The 17,693-nt window shown below is 40.2% G+C and overlaps 1 protein-coding gene across 1 annotated transcript in view; it reads left to right on the top strand.

Moving 5' to 3' along the window:
* Positions 1–17,693, top strand: part of AHI1 (Abelson helper integration site 1) — a 181,197-nt gene that overhangs the window by 85,852 nt on the left and 77,652 nt on the right. The window contains exon 19 of the mRNA XM_065401145.1: positions 2,161–2,278. Within this exon, the coding sequence (XP_065257217.1) occupies positions 2,161–2,278 (118 nt within the window). The remainder of the gene's footprint in view (positions 1–2,160; positions 2,279–17,693) is intronic.

Raw genomic sequence — 17,693 nt, 5'->3', positions numbered from 1 at the left:
ATTGAAACATCTCTGATATCTGAAATTTTAAAATCAATTTCTCCTAATTTTTCCTGTGATGTACAAAAAAAGGGATTATAGAAAGTCCCAATTTTGAATAGTTTTATTTGTTGTTTGTGTGATTTATTACACACATTAGGTTATGACTTTACAAAATATTTGCGAAGTTTAGAAAAAAGATCCATAATATTGGAAATGGCTCATTTGGAGAGAAGTCAGGCTGTAAGGAGGGGAGAACTTGTTTTCACTCTGCTTAGATTTCAGAAGTATTACTTAAAATGTACATACAATTGAATTCTCATACTGCAGTAAAATGCAGATGCTTTAGAGTTCTTGGATAATGTTCATTGGTTGGCCTGATTTTGTGCATTGCGTGTCGCAGTTAACCCAAAACTGAGCAAAACAGATTAGCCTGTTTTGGAAAATATTCATTATTACAGTAGTATGTAGTTGCCAAGTCAGGGCCCCATTTTCACTGGTGCTGTACAGACAAATAATAAAAGATAGTCCCTCCTTCATGGACACTTAGGCCTGGTCTACACTAACCCCCAAATTCGAACTAAGGTACGCAACTTCAGCTACGTGAATAACGTAGCTGAAGTCGACATACCTTAGTTCGAACTTACCGCGGTTCAGACGCGGTCCACACGCGGCAGGCAGGCTCCCCGTCGACTCCGCGGTACTCCTCTCGCCGAGCTGGAGTACCGCAGTCGACGGCGAGCGCTTCCGGGATCGATTTATCGCGTCCAGACGCGATAAATCGAACCCGGAACTTCGATTGCCAGCCGTCGAACTACCACGGTAGTGTAGACCTGGCCTTAGATACATTTACACCCCAGCTTGCAGCAAACTAATTGTTTATATAGACAAGTCCAAAGTTAAATCCATGCATACATATTTTTTCAGGATCGAGGCCTAGGGAATTGTTGAACATATGTTGTAATTTATACAACCAGTGCTTATGTCACTGTACTACTTCTGAAAGCAAGCGAAAACTTGCCCTTTCTTGTAATTGGCTTCATTTCTTTAAATAGAATTTAGAGACTAATTAAAATAGAAGTAGGCTTAAATATGTTATAATTTTTCTCCACAACTAAAGTTTAAGTGCCTGATCGAAAACCCACAGAAGTCACAAGAAAGATTTCCATTTACCTGGCCTTCCATTGTGATGGGCTTTGGATTAAACCCTAAGTGAACATGCTTGATAACATACTTCTTGGCTTTTTTGTTTGTTTTTTGTTTTTATATATGTTACTGGGGAAAAAAACAATTTCAGCTAATTACACTGATTTTATTTAAAGGAAACTCAGTGAATTTTGTTGCAGATATTTTATGACTATATTTTCCCACCAGTTTGACAGTATGATCAAAGGCAGTCAGTGACAATAGGTGTAATTTATAAGAAAATGTTTTGTTTGATCATGTAAATGCCTCAAATTGTCTTAATATATTTTACATGTGTTATCTAGGATAACACATTAGGAATAGTTTGAGAAGGGTTTGTATTTGTGGTAACTGCATATATGCAAAGAACCTCTATAGCAAATCAGATTTCAGCTATGTTATCTGTGTCATTATGGAAATAAGTATGTGTGCTACAGGTGGCTTTTGTGTAGTCTTCATAAAGGAAGTAACTGGTGTTTTGGTCTAAATATGTTGCACAATTTGCAAAGAATAATTTTCTCTATGACTATGTTTTAACCCTTTCCTCATAAGTACTCTATTTAGACACAATGTAATTTAAAATACTAAAATTAAGTGTTCTTTTTCATATCTGAATTTGGTCTAGCATACAGATAGTTTGATAGGCCAATATGAATAAGAGTTATTACCCATATAAACAACTGTACATTATATTTCTTTCTGTATTGTGGAGGATTTTTTTATTCTATCAGTTTTTCACTACTCAGTTTTTTTGTTAAGCATTTAAGCTTTCATTTACATTTCAAACCACCAATAGTTTTTCAACTTTCTGTTCCCAAATATTTTTCTCCAAAAAAGCAAACAATTTAAATTGCTCTTTTGCCCTCAATGTGACACTCATTCTATCTAGAATTTAATAATTATTTATGGTAAGTAAATACTTCTCATCTAGTTCTTGCATCAGTAAGTAACCCAGGAAATTACAACTTATTTTCTGATTTGCCTTTCCTATTACAGACCAGCTCAAATCTCATGCTTCCGGCTCCATCACTGCTCTCGCCACACTCCAAGTTAAGGCTGCCAAGTACTCTGGGCACTTCACTGATTCCTCAGTGTCCTTTCACGTCTCAAAACGGTGAGCCTCGTTCCTAATTTGATTACTGTCTCTAATGTATGCGTACTGTTTTAGTTGATGAGTATTTTTTCCTTTGTTATATTAATCAAGTTTAGTATGCAATACTTCATGTAGTAGTCAAGATGTCATATGTACCATTGCTTATACAATGCAATATTTAAACCATTACCTCAAACTGTTTTTCGTCAGTTGGACACTTATTATTGTTATGCTAAGTTTTTAGTATAAAGAGTTAGTTTTTATCATCTTTTGTGTCAAAGTACTTTAAACACAACAAACACTATTAAATGAGCAATCACATTTTAAAATGCATAATTGTTGAAAAAGGAGAAGGGAGAATAACAGTTTTGTCTACAAATTGGGAATGGACTATTTACAGGGGTGTTAATACAAAGCCTATCAGGTTTAAAAACAGCATTTTAAAAAAAAGCTTAAATGAATCTACAGACTTCAGAAAAAAGACTTGAAGCAACAGAATTGTATGCTTCCTGAAATTCTTACATCTTGGTTTCAAATTGCAATTGTGATCACAATAATAATTTATTGCAAAACAGCATATTTGATGTTTGTTTGGAGTGCCTGTTAGAATGATATATAAAACTGTTAGGTGGTGGTTGTTGTTATTAATCCTATTTTAAGGACTAACCAAGAATGTGGCCCAATTGTACTAGGTAATGTACAAACACAAAGTATGTTAGTTTAAGCGATTTTATTTTGTAACTTTGGGAGATAGAAGAAAAAAGGGTACCATATAATGAGATAGAAACAGGAAATTGAGCTTTTTAAAAAAAATGTTTAATGTAGTTTGGTAGAGTAAGATAAATGGGTTCCGTTGTTATATAAAATTAGCTAAAAAAGAGGCACTAATAATTATGGCTTGAATCAGAATATTTCCAGTCAGAATATTGATTGATATGCTTTTTCCTAGTGTGAACTAAAGGACTGACCACACAGGTGTAGGAACTGGGAGATGAAGTTCTAATTTGCCTCTGCCACTGATTTGCTGTGTGACTTTGGCTTTGTCAGTTAAGCTTTCAGTTTCCTTATCAGTAAAACAGTGATAACTACCTCCCTCACAGGTATATGGTGAGGCTAATTAATATTTGTTCAGTGCTTTGCAAATATGAAGATCTCATAAAAGCAGTAAGTATTAATATTTCATCTCATGGAATGAACATTTAAATTTAGTAGAATGGCCCTTTCAAGAAAATAAGCATACACTTTAAATCTAGGCTGTAATTAACTCAGTAAATAATAGCACCCAAACTATACTGTCCTGTATCTTCCTTTAGACAGAAACACAGTAAATAATAATAATAATAAACTATACTGTCCTGTATCTTCCTTTAGACAGAAACTCAGTAAATAATAGCACCCAAACTATACTGTCCTGTATCTTCCTTTAGACAGAAACACAAGATAAATGTGTTGACAATGGCTTCTTACATAGAACGATAAACCATGAATGTGTGCTACCACTGTGCATGCATGTTTGTCAACAGTCCTATTGTTTCCAAAACCGACTATGCTTCAGCACCTTCCTTAAATGCAGAACATTCTTTGTGAGGCAAGTAAAGCTGAGAAAATACAACACTACAGAAGATATGCTTCTAAAGTATCTTTCAAATATACAATTGGAACAACCAAAAAATAAAGATTCCTGGAAAAACCACCTTAGAAAGATTATGGGCTGCATAGACAAAATGGAGTTTCCCGTGAGAATCCTAAGTGACACCCATATTTTCAGTTTCAAAGCTGCATTACTATGTTTGTAGCACTATGTTAGAATTATTTTCATAGAAGTATAAGGAAAAAGTTTCACTCATGTAGTTTATTTTTCACCACCAGCTAGCAAGTATGAAGAAAGATACTAGTTTCTTTCAGTGTAGCTCTTACTGTTAGTTTAGTTTTAGTTTTGAATATTTTGGAATTTGGACTAAAATGGAGATATGAGCATGCAGCAGGCTCATAGAACCTGTGTTTCCCTGATTCCCTTGTATTCCTGACTGTGTACTATCTTTTTAAAAGTCAGGATCTACTCTGGCTACTCAAATTATTTGGAGCAGCAAATCATCCTCTTATAACAGGGATCCTTAGTGTTCATTGACTATGAAAAGTTTGCTCAAGGGCCTAGTCCACGTTTCCCCTCCAGTATTCCTCTTTCCGCCAGAACTCCTTGACAAACAGACCTTCATGAGATTTGAATTTAGTACTGAGAATACACAGGGGGACTCTCCCTTTTGAGACAGTGGAGATGTAATCCTCAAAGAAGAATTCCTGATGGTCACTATAGCCTCAATGCAACAAAGCACTTAAGTACATGCTTAAGTACATTGACAAAGAGTTCTTTTTAAGCATTTGGTTAGTGTAGCTGCATGTTCTACTACATATATTACTAATGTTATTCAGATGTTTTGTGATGAAGACCAAATTGCAGCATTGGCACATGCAGCCATCTCTACTTTGAAGACCATCCAGTTGCTCCCGATAGTAGAAAACAGCTGGGTGTTCCACCTTATGGTTAGTGACAATGGAGGTAATACTAAGGATTTGTCTTGAGCTTGCAAGATCTTGCAGAAGTAGCTATGAATATTCTTTTTTATTGCTGTAAAAAAGGAAACTAGTACTGCTACAGTTTTTTTATCCAAGTGTCCCCTAGCAATTTTAGTAGATGTACTCAACAAGTTACCATACATGTAGCAATTTCAGCTTTTTTTCCACATGCATTTGGTCATCTTAAGCCTTTTCTGACACAAACCCTAATACCCTTCTGGGCGGAAAGTCAGTTTTTGTAGTGTTTACATTATTGCTCTGGAAATAATTGGCATGCTGGAGCTTCTAGTGCTACCATACTTGATGTCATGTTTGTTTAGAGTCAGGAGCTGAGGCAAAGGAGGACACTCTGAAGCTTTTTACAAGCCACAATAAGAATAAAAATATGCATTAGTCTCCCTCCCCTCTTCTCCTCCAAAAGTCACACTAACAGAGAATATCAGTAACCCCCTACCACATACTCTGTGTCATGGATATAGTGACATGAGTATGTGATATTGTAATAGGGTCCTTGTGGGCTGGATGGCCTAGTGGTTAACACTCACCCTGTTGTGAAGGCAGTGGTACAAGAGCCCGGGCCTGCCTATTCCAGCAGGCTCCGACCCAGAGCCCTAGGAGGGTCAGCAGTGTTTGGCCTCCAAGGGGCCCTCTGAGTTACCCTTCCTGGGTTACTTCCTACTGTTGCTTTTCTCCCTCAGCTTCTGGTCCCAGATAAGGAAAAGGAAATAGAAGTCAAACCATCAGCCCCAATCAGCCTCAGCATATAGTCCTGTTCCCACAGGGAGGTTTCTTCGGCTCCTTTTGCCAGGAGCCTTCAGCGTAGGTCTGTCTTTCTCTCCAGCCTCTCCCTTCTGAGTTGGGTTGCTCCCTTTTCAACCATGTCTCCAGTTGGAGCATGCTCTGCAGGGCTGGAGGGATGGGGCTACCTGGGCCCAGTACTGTCCTTGAACCCTTTCCAGCCCTTTGGGGGGTTTGTATACCCCTCACACAGATCATCTCATATTTTATCAAAATTTTGAGAAGCTGCATAAATTCTTCTTTTGTACAAAAACTTAACAATTCTATTCTTGAATTGGCCACAGTAAATATGTTCTTGCAAGAACAATGATACACAGAAAGGATATATATCTCTACCATTGAAGGCAAGTCTTTGTTCATAAGACACTGAAAATATTGTTCAATGCAGTTTATCTTCTGAAATATCCCTTTTCCTTTACTAAATCTACTGCTGTAAGAGCTAACTTGGATTATTAGAAATGTCACGTAAGCTTATCTTTGTGTTCATACCTTCCTGAACATTTCTTAAATGAAGAGGAAAGATCCCTTTCTTGTACTTGCCAGTTTTTTTTCCCTTCACAGCCTTTTTCCTTCTCTTCATTATTTTACATTAATTGGGGATTTCCTTTTGTGCTGTAGCTCTTCCTTACACGTATTGGTCAAAAATTTGTGAAATGTCTATTGCTAAATTTGTGAAATTGCTCCATATTCCCCAGACAGTGCATAACTATTGAAAAATAAGCAATTAGTGTCATATTTTAGGTTAAACATTCTCAAACAATGCATTGCTAAAAATTCCAAACCAACAATAATAATAATTTTTGTCCTTGTAACCATTTTAGAGACTTTCCTTGATTATGGTCTTTTGTCCCTAACCTGTGTCATGGATATGATAGTCATAGGGCTGGATAGAAAGGTCTCATTCAAAACTAATCCATCTGTTGATTAGCCAGCAAATACAGTATTTGAGAGTTTCTCTCCTCTATCCTCACATATAATGTAATATACTTGACTCCTAAGTAATGTTTAATATTTGTGGATCTTCACAAACATTAATGTAATAAATGTCACAGCACCTATATGGTGTATGTAAATGTTCTTATTCCCATAACGAATGGGGTCCTACAGGGATCAGTTTTGGGTCTGGTTCTGTTCAATATCTTCATCAATGATTTATATAATGGCATAGAGAGTACACTTATAAAGTTTGCGGACAATACCTAGCTGTGAAGGGTTGCAAATACTTTGGAGGAAAGGGTTATAATTCAAAATGATCTGGACAAACTGGAGAAATGGTCTGAAGTAAATAGGATGAAATTCAATAAGGACAAATGCAAAGCACTCCACTTAGGAAGGAACAATCAGTTGCACACATACAAAATGGGAAATGACTGCCTGGGAAGCAGTACTGCGGAAAGAGATCTAGGGGTCATAGTGGACCACAAGCTAAATATGAGTCAACAGTGTAACGCTGTTGCAAAAAAAAGTGAACATCATTCTGGGATGTATTAGCCAGGAGTGTTGTAAGCAAGACACGAGAAGTAATTCTTCCGCTCTACTCTGCGCTGATTAGGCCTCAACTGTAGTATTGGGTCCAGTTCTGGGCGCCACCTTTCAGGAAAGTTGTGGACAAACTGGAGAAAGTCCAGAGAAGAGCAACAAAAATTATTAAAGGTCTAGAAAACATGACCTCTGAGGGAAGAGTGAAAAAACTGGGTTTGTTTAGTCTGGAGAAGAGAAAACATGGGGGACATAACAGTTTTCAGGTACATAAAAGGGTGTTACAAGGAGGAGGGAGAAAAAATGTTCTTCTTAACCTCTGAGGATAGGACAAGAAGTAATGGGCTTAAATTGCAGCAAGGGCGGTTTAGGTTGGACATTAGGAAAAACTTCCTAACTGTCAGGGTGGTTAAGCACTGGAATAAATTGCCTAGGGAGGTGGTGCAATCTCCATCATTGGGGATTTTTAAGAGGAGGTTGGACAAACACCTGTCAGGGATGGTCTAGATAATACTTAGTTCCTGCCATGAGTGTTGGGGACTAGACTAGATGACCTCTCGAGGTCCCATCCAGTCCTATTATTCTATTTTACAGATGGGGAAACAGAGTCACTGAGAGATTAAGCAATTTCCCTACATTCAACAGGAAGCTTGTCAGAGATAGGAATAGAACAGGGATTCTCAAACTTCATTGCACCGCGACCCCCTTCTGACAACAAAAATTACTACACGACCCCAGGAGCGGAGTCCAAAGCCTGAGCCTGCCCGAGCTCCGCCGCCCCGTGTGGGCAGGCCAAAGCCCCGGGGCCTGTATCCTGAGCCCCACCGTCCAGGGCTGAAGCCGTTGGGCTTCAGTCGCGGGTGGTGGGGCTCGGGCTTTGGACCCGGGCCCCAGGAAGTCTAAACCAGCCCTGGTGACCCCATTAAAACGGGGTCGTGACCCACTTTGGGGTCCTGGACCCACAGTTTGAGAACCACTGGAAAAGAACATAGGTTTCCTGACTCCCAGTCCTGTACTTTAGCTGTGACTTCCTTCCTTCCCCATAGTTTGTCAGTCAGATTATGTTCTCTGATATGTGATTTATCTGGCCATATCATGCTAATCTCGTGGGGGACTACGGTCTGTTGCACAGCAATTCTGACTTCTTCATGGATGGCTATTCCAGTGGCCTGTGAATTATCTTTTTTTTAAAAAAATACCCATGTACTTTAACACTTTTGCCAAAAACTCTTTATAAGAGCCCCTAGAAGATGTGCACACTACTAAAGCAGCTGCTTTTTCATGGCTAAATTCTGTTCTCTCACCAGGCGCAAGTAGCCTGGATTGAAGGGGATTTCCCCAACTCCAAATCCACAGAGTAGCAATGGAGTAAAGCTTCTTATTGTTCTTGGGCCTTTGCTGTGTGCAGAGTAAATGGAATTTCCTTGTTGAGTAATAGGAGAGAGATTCCGTGAACTATGCTAGATGTACATGAAAGCTTTAAAGAACTTCTTTAATGCCTGCCTTTTGCAGTCAAGTGCAGACTCCTTTTACTTGCCTTCCTCACTCTGCACAACTCTGCTCCTCCACATATCTCAGTGTTGATATTATCTCATCCCACCTTCCTGCACTTTGTACTATCCAAGCCCTTCCCTCTTAATCACACCCTTCATTTCCTTATCATGTTCTCATCTTTGTACTGTCTTCCATGCTGCCCCATTATCTTGGTCATTACTTTTAAAAAACTAACTAAGAAAGAAACAACGCCCCCAGCTTTTAAACTTTCACTCCCTAGAGAACAATTAACTCCCTAATAGTTTTTATTTACCTGTCTCATTTTAAATTGTAAGCATCTCTGGACAGAGACTTCACCTTCCTATTGACCTCTAAAGTACCTTTTATGTCTATAGCACAATTTTAAAAATAAAAAATGGGCCCAATCTTGATATCCTCAGGTATCCCCCATTGAATTCTATACCTTCCATTCAGTTCAGGAGTTTGCTGAGCAAAGACTATATAAGAACATCAAAATTGGGCCTATTACAATTAGTAATTAGCCTAATAATTAACACTGGCTTTGTGAGAGATCGCTGTTTGACTGAAAATACTGCCCAGATAGTTTCACTAAAATACCGTCTTCATTGAAAACAATGGATTAAACCTGCTCTTAAAAATAAATTACATCTGTGTTAGGAACATGATGGTTCTTGTATTTAAAAAAAACACGTTGGCAAAGATGAGAACAATTAGACTGTTTCTCTCAGTTAACACAGCTGATAGTCAAGGGGGTTTTCCAGCTAAAGAAAGCGAAAGCAGCTTCAAAGGACTCTTTCTTTCTCTCTGAAGATATTAGCAGAGCTGACTATTGCAGTTAAACCCTCCATTATATTTGATGGACTACTTAAAAAATATATTTTTTATTATGGTCTCAGATAAACTGTAAAATCAAAATCTTACAGCTATAAATAAAGGATACCAGAAAAGAACATTCAGATTCTACATTGATTTAAATACCCACCAAATCTCAAATTTTCTCTTTCTTGTAGGGGGAAGGTGAAAGATTTGTTACAAAATCCCACACCTATGCAAATATGCTTACCGTTCATAACTAATATGTATGTTAGAATCCTTGATGATTATTGCAGTGTTGCCAGCTCTCATGATTTTATCTTCTCTTAGAGATTTATACTGCTAACCATCTCTGTAGTATGTGAGATCTTCCACATAAAACCAGTAGCAATGGTGAAGTCCCTACTTGATTTCATGGCGTCTCTCTGTCTCTTCTTCCTTTTCAGGGTTTAAACCTAAATAAATAAATACAGTCCTGATATCAGAGAGGCTAGTTAGAAAACAATCACATTATGTTAGTAAGCATATATTTCCACTTTAGTCTCTACGCTTTTGTTAATATTATTCCAGTTGCTTATTTGGCCCTGATTTACAACCTATTTTAGATAATATCCTTCTCCAACTCTTTACATAGACTGGATTTTAATTTTAACTGTAAAACTGCACCAAGTCACTTTAAACTTTTCATTCAAAAAGGATTTGGATAAGAAATTTGATGTGTCTTCCAAAAAATCATGTTTTTTTTCTTATGTTTTTATAAAAAGAATTGAGTAGAGCCATAAAGCACTTATTAAAAGGCTAATATCCTCAGCTGAAGATCAGGCTCTTTGTTGAAGTGTTACTTTATTTCACATTTTAACTTTTCTCTCACTTTTCCTGCCAGGAAAAGAAGTAAGAGAAAGGAGACACACCCACCCCATTCCCTAAACATATGAAACTTTTTTGTTTCAGTCCAAAATTTTGTTTTGAATTTTTCATCAAAAAGAAAAAAAACTGAAAATGTTGAACAAAAAGAAAACTTAATTTTCTTAAAACCTCTCCCTGCCCACATACTGCCTCCCACCGTTAATGTATGTCTAGTCCCTTTTTTCCCATACCATTTACATTTTGGGGGCAACATCCTGCAGAATTTTTGTACACAAAACTCTCATTGATTTCAGGGGGAATTAAACACATTAATCCTCAGATGCAGCCAAGATCTGTTTATGCTACCCTGATACTGAAGCTGCTGAGGGCCGGTTCAGTGCCTAGTGTAATTTAGAGCAGCCTCTGGGATTCTCTGAATTATATCCAGCTTTAATGGCTCCCAAGAATTTGTTTGGACAAATGCCCTGGCCATGACCCTCTTCCCCTGCCATGCCTCTGATCCCAGGGGCTCTGAGTGGGAATGGCCAAGAGTGAGAGTCTCCAGGGAGCCAAATAAGCCTGCTCTGTGGCCCCTGGAGCAGCACAAAATAGCTATATTGGGGTCCAGGATCTGGCCTAGGGCATGAATACAGGCCCTAGCTCTGGAGTATTATAACTATAAGTTTCAGAGTAGCAGCCGTGTTAGTCTGTATCCGCAAAAAGAACAGGAGTACTTGTGGCACCTTAGAGACTAACAAATTAACACTATAAGTGTTTCAATATATAAAAAGAATTGTAAAAATGAATTATATAATATTTAATTTGAAAACCCAAGATCTTCATAAGTAGACTTATCTAACCACAAAAATGTTTTGACATCCAATAAGAATAAAGTTAATTATTTTTGTGTCTGTTACTGTACTAATGAGAACAATCTGTTTATTCTGTTTTAAAAAGTTGCTTATCCAGTTTCCTCTGGCTGATTGATTAGATGTTATAAATATAAATGTCAGAATAGTTTGCATTTTCTAGTTCAGCTCAGTGTAGCTCGGTGTATTTGTTTATACTGAGATCAAGGGTATGCACGTTCCTCTATTATGTGTTCTTTTTCATGTTACTCCTAGGCATATTAATTACAATCTTTGACTGAAAACTACACTAAATACAGAGCACAATAACAGCAGTCTTTGAAGACTCTAAAAACTTTATCAAGAGAACATCATTTATATTTATGTGAAATTGGTATATGTTAGGATAATTACTGCTGTACCTTCAGGGTAAAGGAAGTACTCTCAGCCAAAATTATACAAGGGTGCGGATTAAATGAAGCATTACTCTCTGTTTGGCAGCAATGGATGTAGGTTGCGAAATCAGGGTATGACGTAGCATTGTAGAACTAATCTGCCAAAAATTATTTGGCCTGAAAATGCCCTTATTTTTTCAATTATGTGTTATACTAAAAGAACCAAATTTAATTCGGTCTTAACTGAGAGATCCTGTTAACTACTTTTAGTCCTTTGAAAATAGAGCCACTATACATTTTCTGAAGCTAGAGAGCCACGAGGCAGGAAATACAAGATAATGCTTTGAGACAAATCCAGCTGCTCTTGGCAGTGGAAGCAGTGAAGTTTCACTGCCCAGGGGCTCTGCAATGGAGTACACACCCTCTGCACAGTATAAATTTCAGGTTTGAACGGGGACTCCCTTCATGGGAATGAGCATAAGGTGGATGGGGAAAGAGGATGCACTTCTGCATGGCTCCCTCCAGTCTTACCACCACCACCGCCACCACCTGAGGCAGAGTATATTAGGGCTGTAGTCAGTTTGGTATGGGAGATGCCTACTATTTGGGCTGCGTGCTGGATGCCTGGATTTGGCCCTTAGTTTTTGAAATTGGGCAAACAACAAAGTACACCTACGGCTAGTTTTTAAAGGGACCTCATCTGTCCCTGGTATACACACATGTCTGTGCACACATTTTTCAAACCCTAACACCTGTATATGCATTTTATGGATTCTTTTATCTGTGTGCCAAGATGATGGTCTTTTCATATGTAAAACCCATTTGCTCTTTTATGTGAGTGCTTGAAAAATGCATGCTCATGTATTTCCTTATAGAGCATTGCACATGAAGAGGCCACTGTTTTAAAAACCAAGCTGTTTAATTTTCATTGTTGTGATGCATTGTGGGCAGTGTAGCATGTGTGCTAAACCTTAGCAGTGAGAGAAACTGAAGGTTATCTATAGGCAATTGCTGATAATGGTAAAATGTCATTTTAAGGATATTTGATTGTGTGTGTGTGTATAAAAAAGATGAAAAACACTCTCATTTATAGGGAGTAAACATGTAATTTTGCTTTTTTCTTTAACTATCTCAGAATTTGAATTTTTTATTCACCACCTTTCACCATTATGTTGTTATTGTCAGGACTATAACTGAAGGAATGAAGCAACATTTTTAGAAACCCCTGCCTTTTCCACATGGTATGCAAGTTTCACTTTGAAGATGCTCAGAACCCAACCACCAGGCCTTTTAGGGTCTGAAACAATGGAATACCTGCACAAGGACTCCAGCTATGTCCTCCAAATCCACCCTAGGCTGTAATGAGCTTATTGGTGGTTCTTGTTGATCAATAGGATCTGGTCTCAAACCCTGAGGTCAAAGGCTGATTCTGACTGCTTCCATTTCTTTAGATTCTCGGATACCTCCTCATGGGGCATTCCCTAGATAAACCCATGCATTCCTAGCCTCTCATCTGTGGTTTTTGGACTGGCAGATATTGACAGAACTTCTGAGAGATCACACTGTATTATAAGGAAGATTTATTTATGCTGCCAAATAGTCTATTTTTGCTCGTTGAAAGGAGTGATGGGATTGTTTCTACATCAAGGATGGCACAGAAGTGCTTCCAGTTCCTTCAAAGGATGGTAGTTGGTCAGTCATTCCAACAAAAGTTGATGCGTCTGTTCTCCTGTCTGTAATTACATATTTGTCACGTGGGCTTACCTCTCTACACTGTAAACACAAAAGATATAGGAGGAATAACCTACACGGGGGGAGGGGGAAATAGAGTAATAGATTTCTCCTCACCAGCAGCTGCCCATACCTTAAATTAACATGTCCCTTTACAGTCTCTCCATTTTTGAACCATTACTACTACTACTTCAAGTGATGGTACCTATTATATTCCACTGAGGGTTTTTGTATGCACACCATGTGTCTGGAGCCAGAGAATTTGAAAGTAGTATAGTCCATTGGTCCACGCACGCACCCATGGCTCACCTCATGATTTCATCTGAGGTAAGAAAGGGCAGGGTGGACTGATCACGTCTCCAGTTCCTTCTCATTGCTGCATGGTCTTGATCAGTGTCTTCTTGTGTGTGACACACTTCTAAAAATACATAGTTGTACATAGTTAATTTTAGAGTATTTTACTGTTTATATAGTAGTTTTTAGTAGTTTATGGTAGGAGTAGTATTGGGACTTTGGGAGATTTGTTTCTGAGTAAACACTCCCCTCCTTCCCCCCAACCCACGTGTGGGTTCTGGACTATGCGGAAGACCCCAGGCTTTAAAATCTGCACCTCCTGCCCATGTTCCTTCTCGGTCAGCAGTGAACATCAACACTGCCTCTACTGCTTGGGAGAAGCGTACATTGCATCTAGCTGCAGTATCTACCAGTCCTTCCCCAGCCATACCCATATCTCCTCATCTCAGACGCTTTCAAGTAGACGCTCTCCGCATCTGGAAGCACCTTATGGAAGTCACCATGAGACCTCATTCGGACCCAGGCAGGGCAACCCCCCAGTACATCAGCCTGAGACAGCCAGGAGCGTGCCACCGGCTACGGAGTCAGAGTCCAGCACTGGCAGTACCACCACTATTAACCCCACGCTGGGGCCTAGTTGGTAAGTAAGGAAGCATGCACATAAGCATGTCAGTAACTATTCCTCCAAACCTAAGAAAGAGGACGCTCCCTCGACGAGTTCCAGTCATGGGGAGTGAGCACACTCTAAAGCACACAAACACAAAAAAAGACCGCACAGTCCAACCAATCCACCAGTATCAGGTACCAAACTGCACACACCATCAACATCGGCGTCCCTCAGAGTTCGAAAGCCACCCACTCTGGGGAAGACCACCCTCCTTTACTGGTTTTGGGGACAGAAAGAGTACCCTTCACTCCAGGGAGGTCAGGAAAAGGGCCAGAGCCCCAGGAATTGTTTGCCCTGGGAAAGCCGAAGTCTTTACGCCTTCTGTGACCGTCTACTTCCAAGAGAATATATCTCTTGCTCAGGACATACCACAGCTGAAGCACCCCTTGCCCCCTGCTCCTGTGATGTACATACTTCCGCCGGCTTTGCTGTTACTGCCGATGGAACTGGTCTCCGAATTTTTGTCTTCGGAGAAGTTGGATGAGAGGCAGGGACCATCCATCCCCTCCCGTCCATACGAGTACCAATGGAGGTCTTCTATATCATGGCAATATATTCCACTCCAGCTGCCATGGAGTCACTGGTTCCCCATACCATGCGGCCCGCTACAACGTCCTCTGGATCCGTCATTCAGCCCTATTGGGAACCCTGGCCCCAATACCCACCCTCAGAACCTATCTGTTCTGTAAGGGAAACTTTGCCTATCTCCCTGTCTCAGGCACCTTCAGATAGATGCTTGGAACCAATGATAAAAGAAGAGCTGCCCAGTCTGGTTCTGACAGTGCCATTGAAGCAGGAAAGATTCCTATCATCCTCATCTGATGTGGCAGTGGCTTCGGCATCTCCCCCACCTCCTGAGGACTACTGCCAATGCCAAGTTCTCCTGCGTAGAGTGGCAGCTGCACATTCCCCTGATCCAAGACACTCAGCATAAGCTGCTGGACATACTTCACTCATTGGTGCTGTGTGGAGTTGTTCTGCCTATCAACAATGCCGTCCTTGAGCCAGCTAGAACGGTTTGGCATATGCTGGCCACATGCCAAGGGGGCAGAAAAATACTACTATGTACCAGCTAAATGAGCTGAGTTTCTTTTCTCTCCCTCCCAATTCACTTGTCCGGCGACAGTGAAATGGGCTAGACAACAGCACCCATGCTCCACCGCATCCAATAAGGAGGGCAAGCAGTTAGACCTTTTGAGCCGCAAGATCTTCCCCTCAGCCAGTCTTCAATTGAGGATTTTGAATTATCGGGCATTATTTGCCAAATACAATTTCCTGAATTACAGCAAACTGGAGGACTTTGCTGAAAAACTGCCACAAGAAGACTGGGCCTGCTTCCAGGCAATAATAGAAAAGGGGAAATTAGTAGCAAGGACATCACTTCAATCACCAGTGGATGCGGCAGATACCTCATCGCGCTCTCTGGCCACAGGCGTAATCATGCAGAGGCAATCGTGGCTCCATTCTTCTGGTTTTCCCAGGGAGATACAAAATACCGCTGAAGACCACCCTTTTGATGAATCCCATCTTTTCAAACAGAAAATGGACAATTCCCTTCAAACCCTCAGTTATTCAAGAGCTACACTTTGTTCTTTGGGTATTTACACACCTGCGCCAAAATGTAAATTCTACCACCCACACAGCATTACAGAATCTCCCAGTTTTCCCATCAGAGGCCTTATGAACCACCATGGAAGCATCAAAAGACTCAAAGATCTCATCCTCAGCGTCCGCCCTCACAGCCTTCCTCCTCCCAGATGCAACCCTCACAGGAGAGAGATTTCTGAGGAACTCTAGAGAGCCTTCAACCACCTTGCCAACTGCCATACAACCACCCCTCTCCCTTCTGGGGTCATCTAGCACTCTTCTTACCAGGTTGGAATCTAATAACGATGGACAAGTGCTTGCTAAATGTCATATGATAGAGTTCATCATGGTACCTCATCCAGGGACCCCTCTCGCAACAGCATCCTGACCTAGAGGTGAACTCCTTACTACAAAGAGGAGCAGAAGAGGGGGTTCCTCTGGAATGCCCAGGGATGGGATTCTATTCAACTTACTTCCTGATACCCAAAATGGAAGGCGGGTGGAAGCCAATTCTGGACCTCCGCCACCATAATCGCTTCAACTGCAAACCCAAGTTTAGTATGGTCACATTAGCAGCAATCATCCCATCATTAGAAGAAGGCATGTGGTTTATGGCTCTTGATACGCAGGATGCATATTTTCACAGACATTAATCTGACCGACAGATGGTTCCTGAGGTTCACAGTCAGCTTGCACCATTTTCAATACATGGTCCTTTCATTTGGAATCACCACTGCTCCAAGGGTCTTCACCAAGGTTTTCTCCATCATGGTGGCCTACCTCAGGCATTATGGGGTCCTTGTATTCCCCTAGCTGGATGACTGGCAAGGAAATTATTCGTGAAACTGGAGAAGATGGGATTAATACATGAATCAAAAGGTGCGTAAGGAATTAGTTAAAGGGAAGAATACAGCAGGTCGTACTGAAAGGTGAGCAGTCAGGCCGGAGGGAGGTTACTAGAAGAGTACCTCAAGGATCTGTCTTAAGATCAAACTTCATTAACATTTTTATTAATGACCTTGGCACAAAAAGTGGAAATGTGTTGATAAAATTTACAGATGACACAAAGTTGCAAGGTATTGCCAATGTGGGGGAGAAGTGGAATATCATACACAAAGATTTGGATGACCTTGAAAACTGGAGTAATAGAAATAGGATGAAATTTAATAGTGCAAAGTGCAAGGTCATGCAGTTAGGGACTAACAACAAGAATTTTAGCTGTAAGATGGGGATTTACCAGTTGTAAGTGGCAAAGGAGGAGAAAGGCCTGGGTGTATAGGTCGAACACAGGCTGACTATGAGCTGCCAATGTGATGCGGCTGTGAAAAAGGCTAAAGCAATCCTAGGATACATCAGGCGAGGTATTTCCAGTAGAGATAGGGAAGTGTTATTACCATTTTACAAGGCACTGGTGAGACCGCATCTGGAATGCTGTGTGCATTTTTGGTTTCCAATGTTTAAGAAAGATTAATTCAAACTGGAACAGGTACAGAGAAGGGCTGCTAAGATGATCAGAGGAATGGAGAACTTGCCTTACGAGAGGAGACTCAAGGATCTTGGTTTGTTTAGCCTAACAAACGAAAGGCTGAGGGGGGGATATGATTATCCCTCTGATGTATTTATAGAGAGAGAACACCGGGGAGGGAGAGGAGTTATTTAAATTAAGGGCTAATGTTGGCACAGGAACAAATGGATGTAAACTGGCCATTAACAAGTTTAGGCTTTCTAAAGATGAACATTTCTAACCATCAGAGGAGTGAAGTTCTGGAACAGCTTTCCAAAGTGAGTACTGGGAGCAAAAAACCAAACTTGTCTCAAGACTTAGCTTGATAAATTTATGGAGGGGATGGCATGATGAGATTGCCTACAATGGCATAAGGCCCATCTGC

This window comes from Emys orbicularis, chromosome 3 (assembly GCF_028017835.1).
Source record: "Emys orbicularis isolate rEmyOrb1 chromosome 3, rEmyOrb1.hap1, whole genome shotgun sequence".
NCBI classification, from domain to species: domain Eukaryota; kingdom Metazoa; phylum Chordata; order Testudines; family Emydidae; genus Emys; species Emys orbicularis.
The sequence above is the reverse complement of the archived record's forward strand: the minus strand, read 5'-3'. Positions and strand labels throughout refer to the sequence as shown.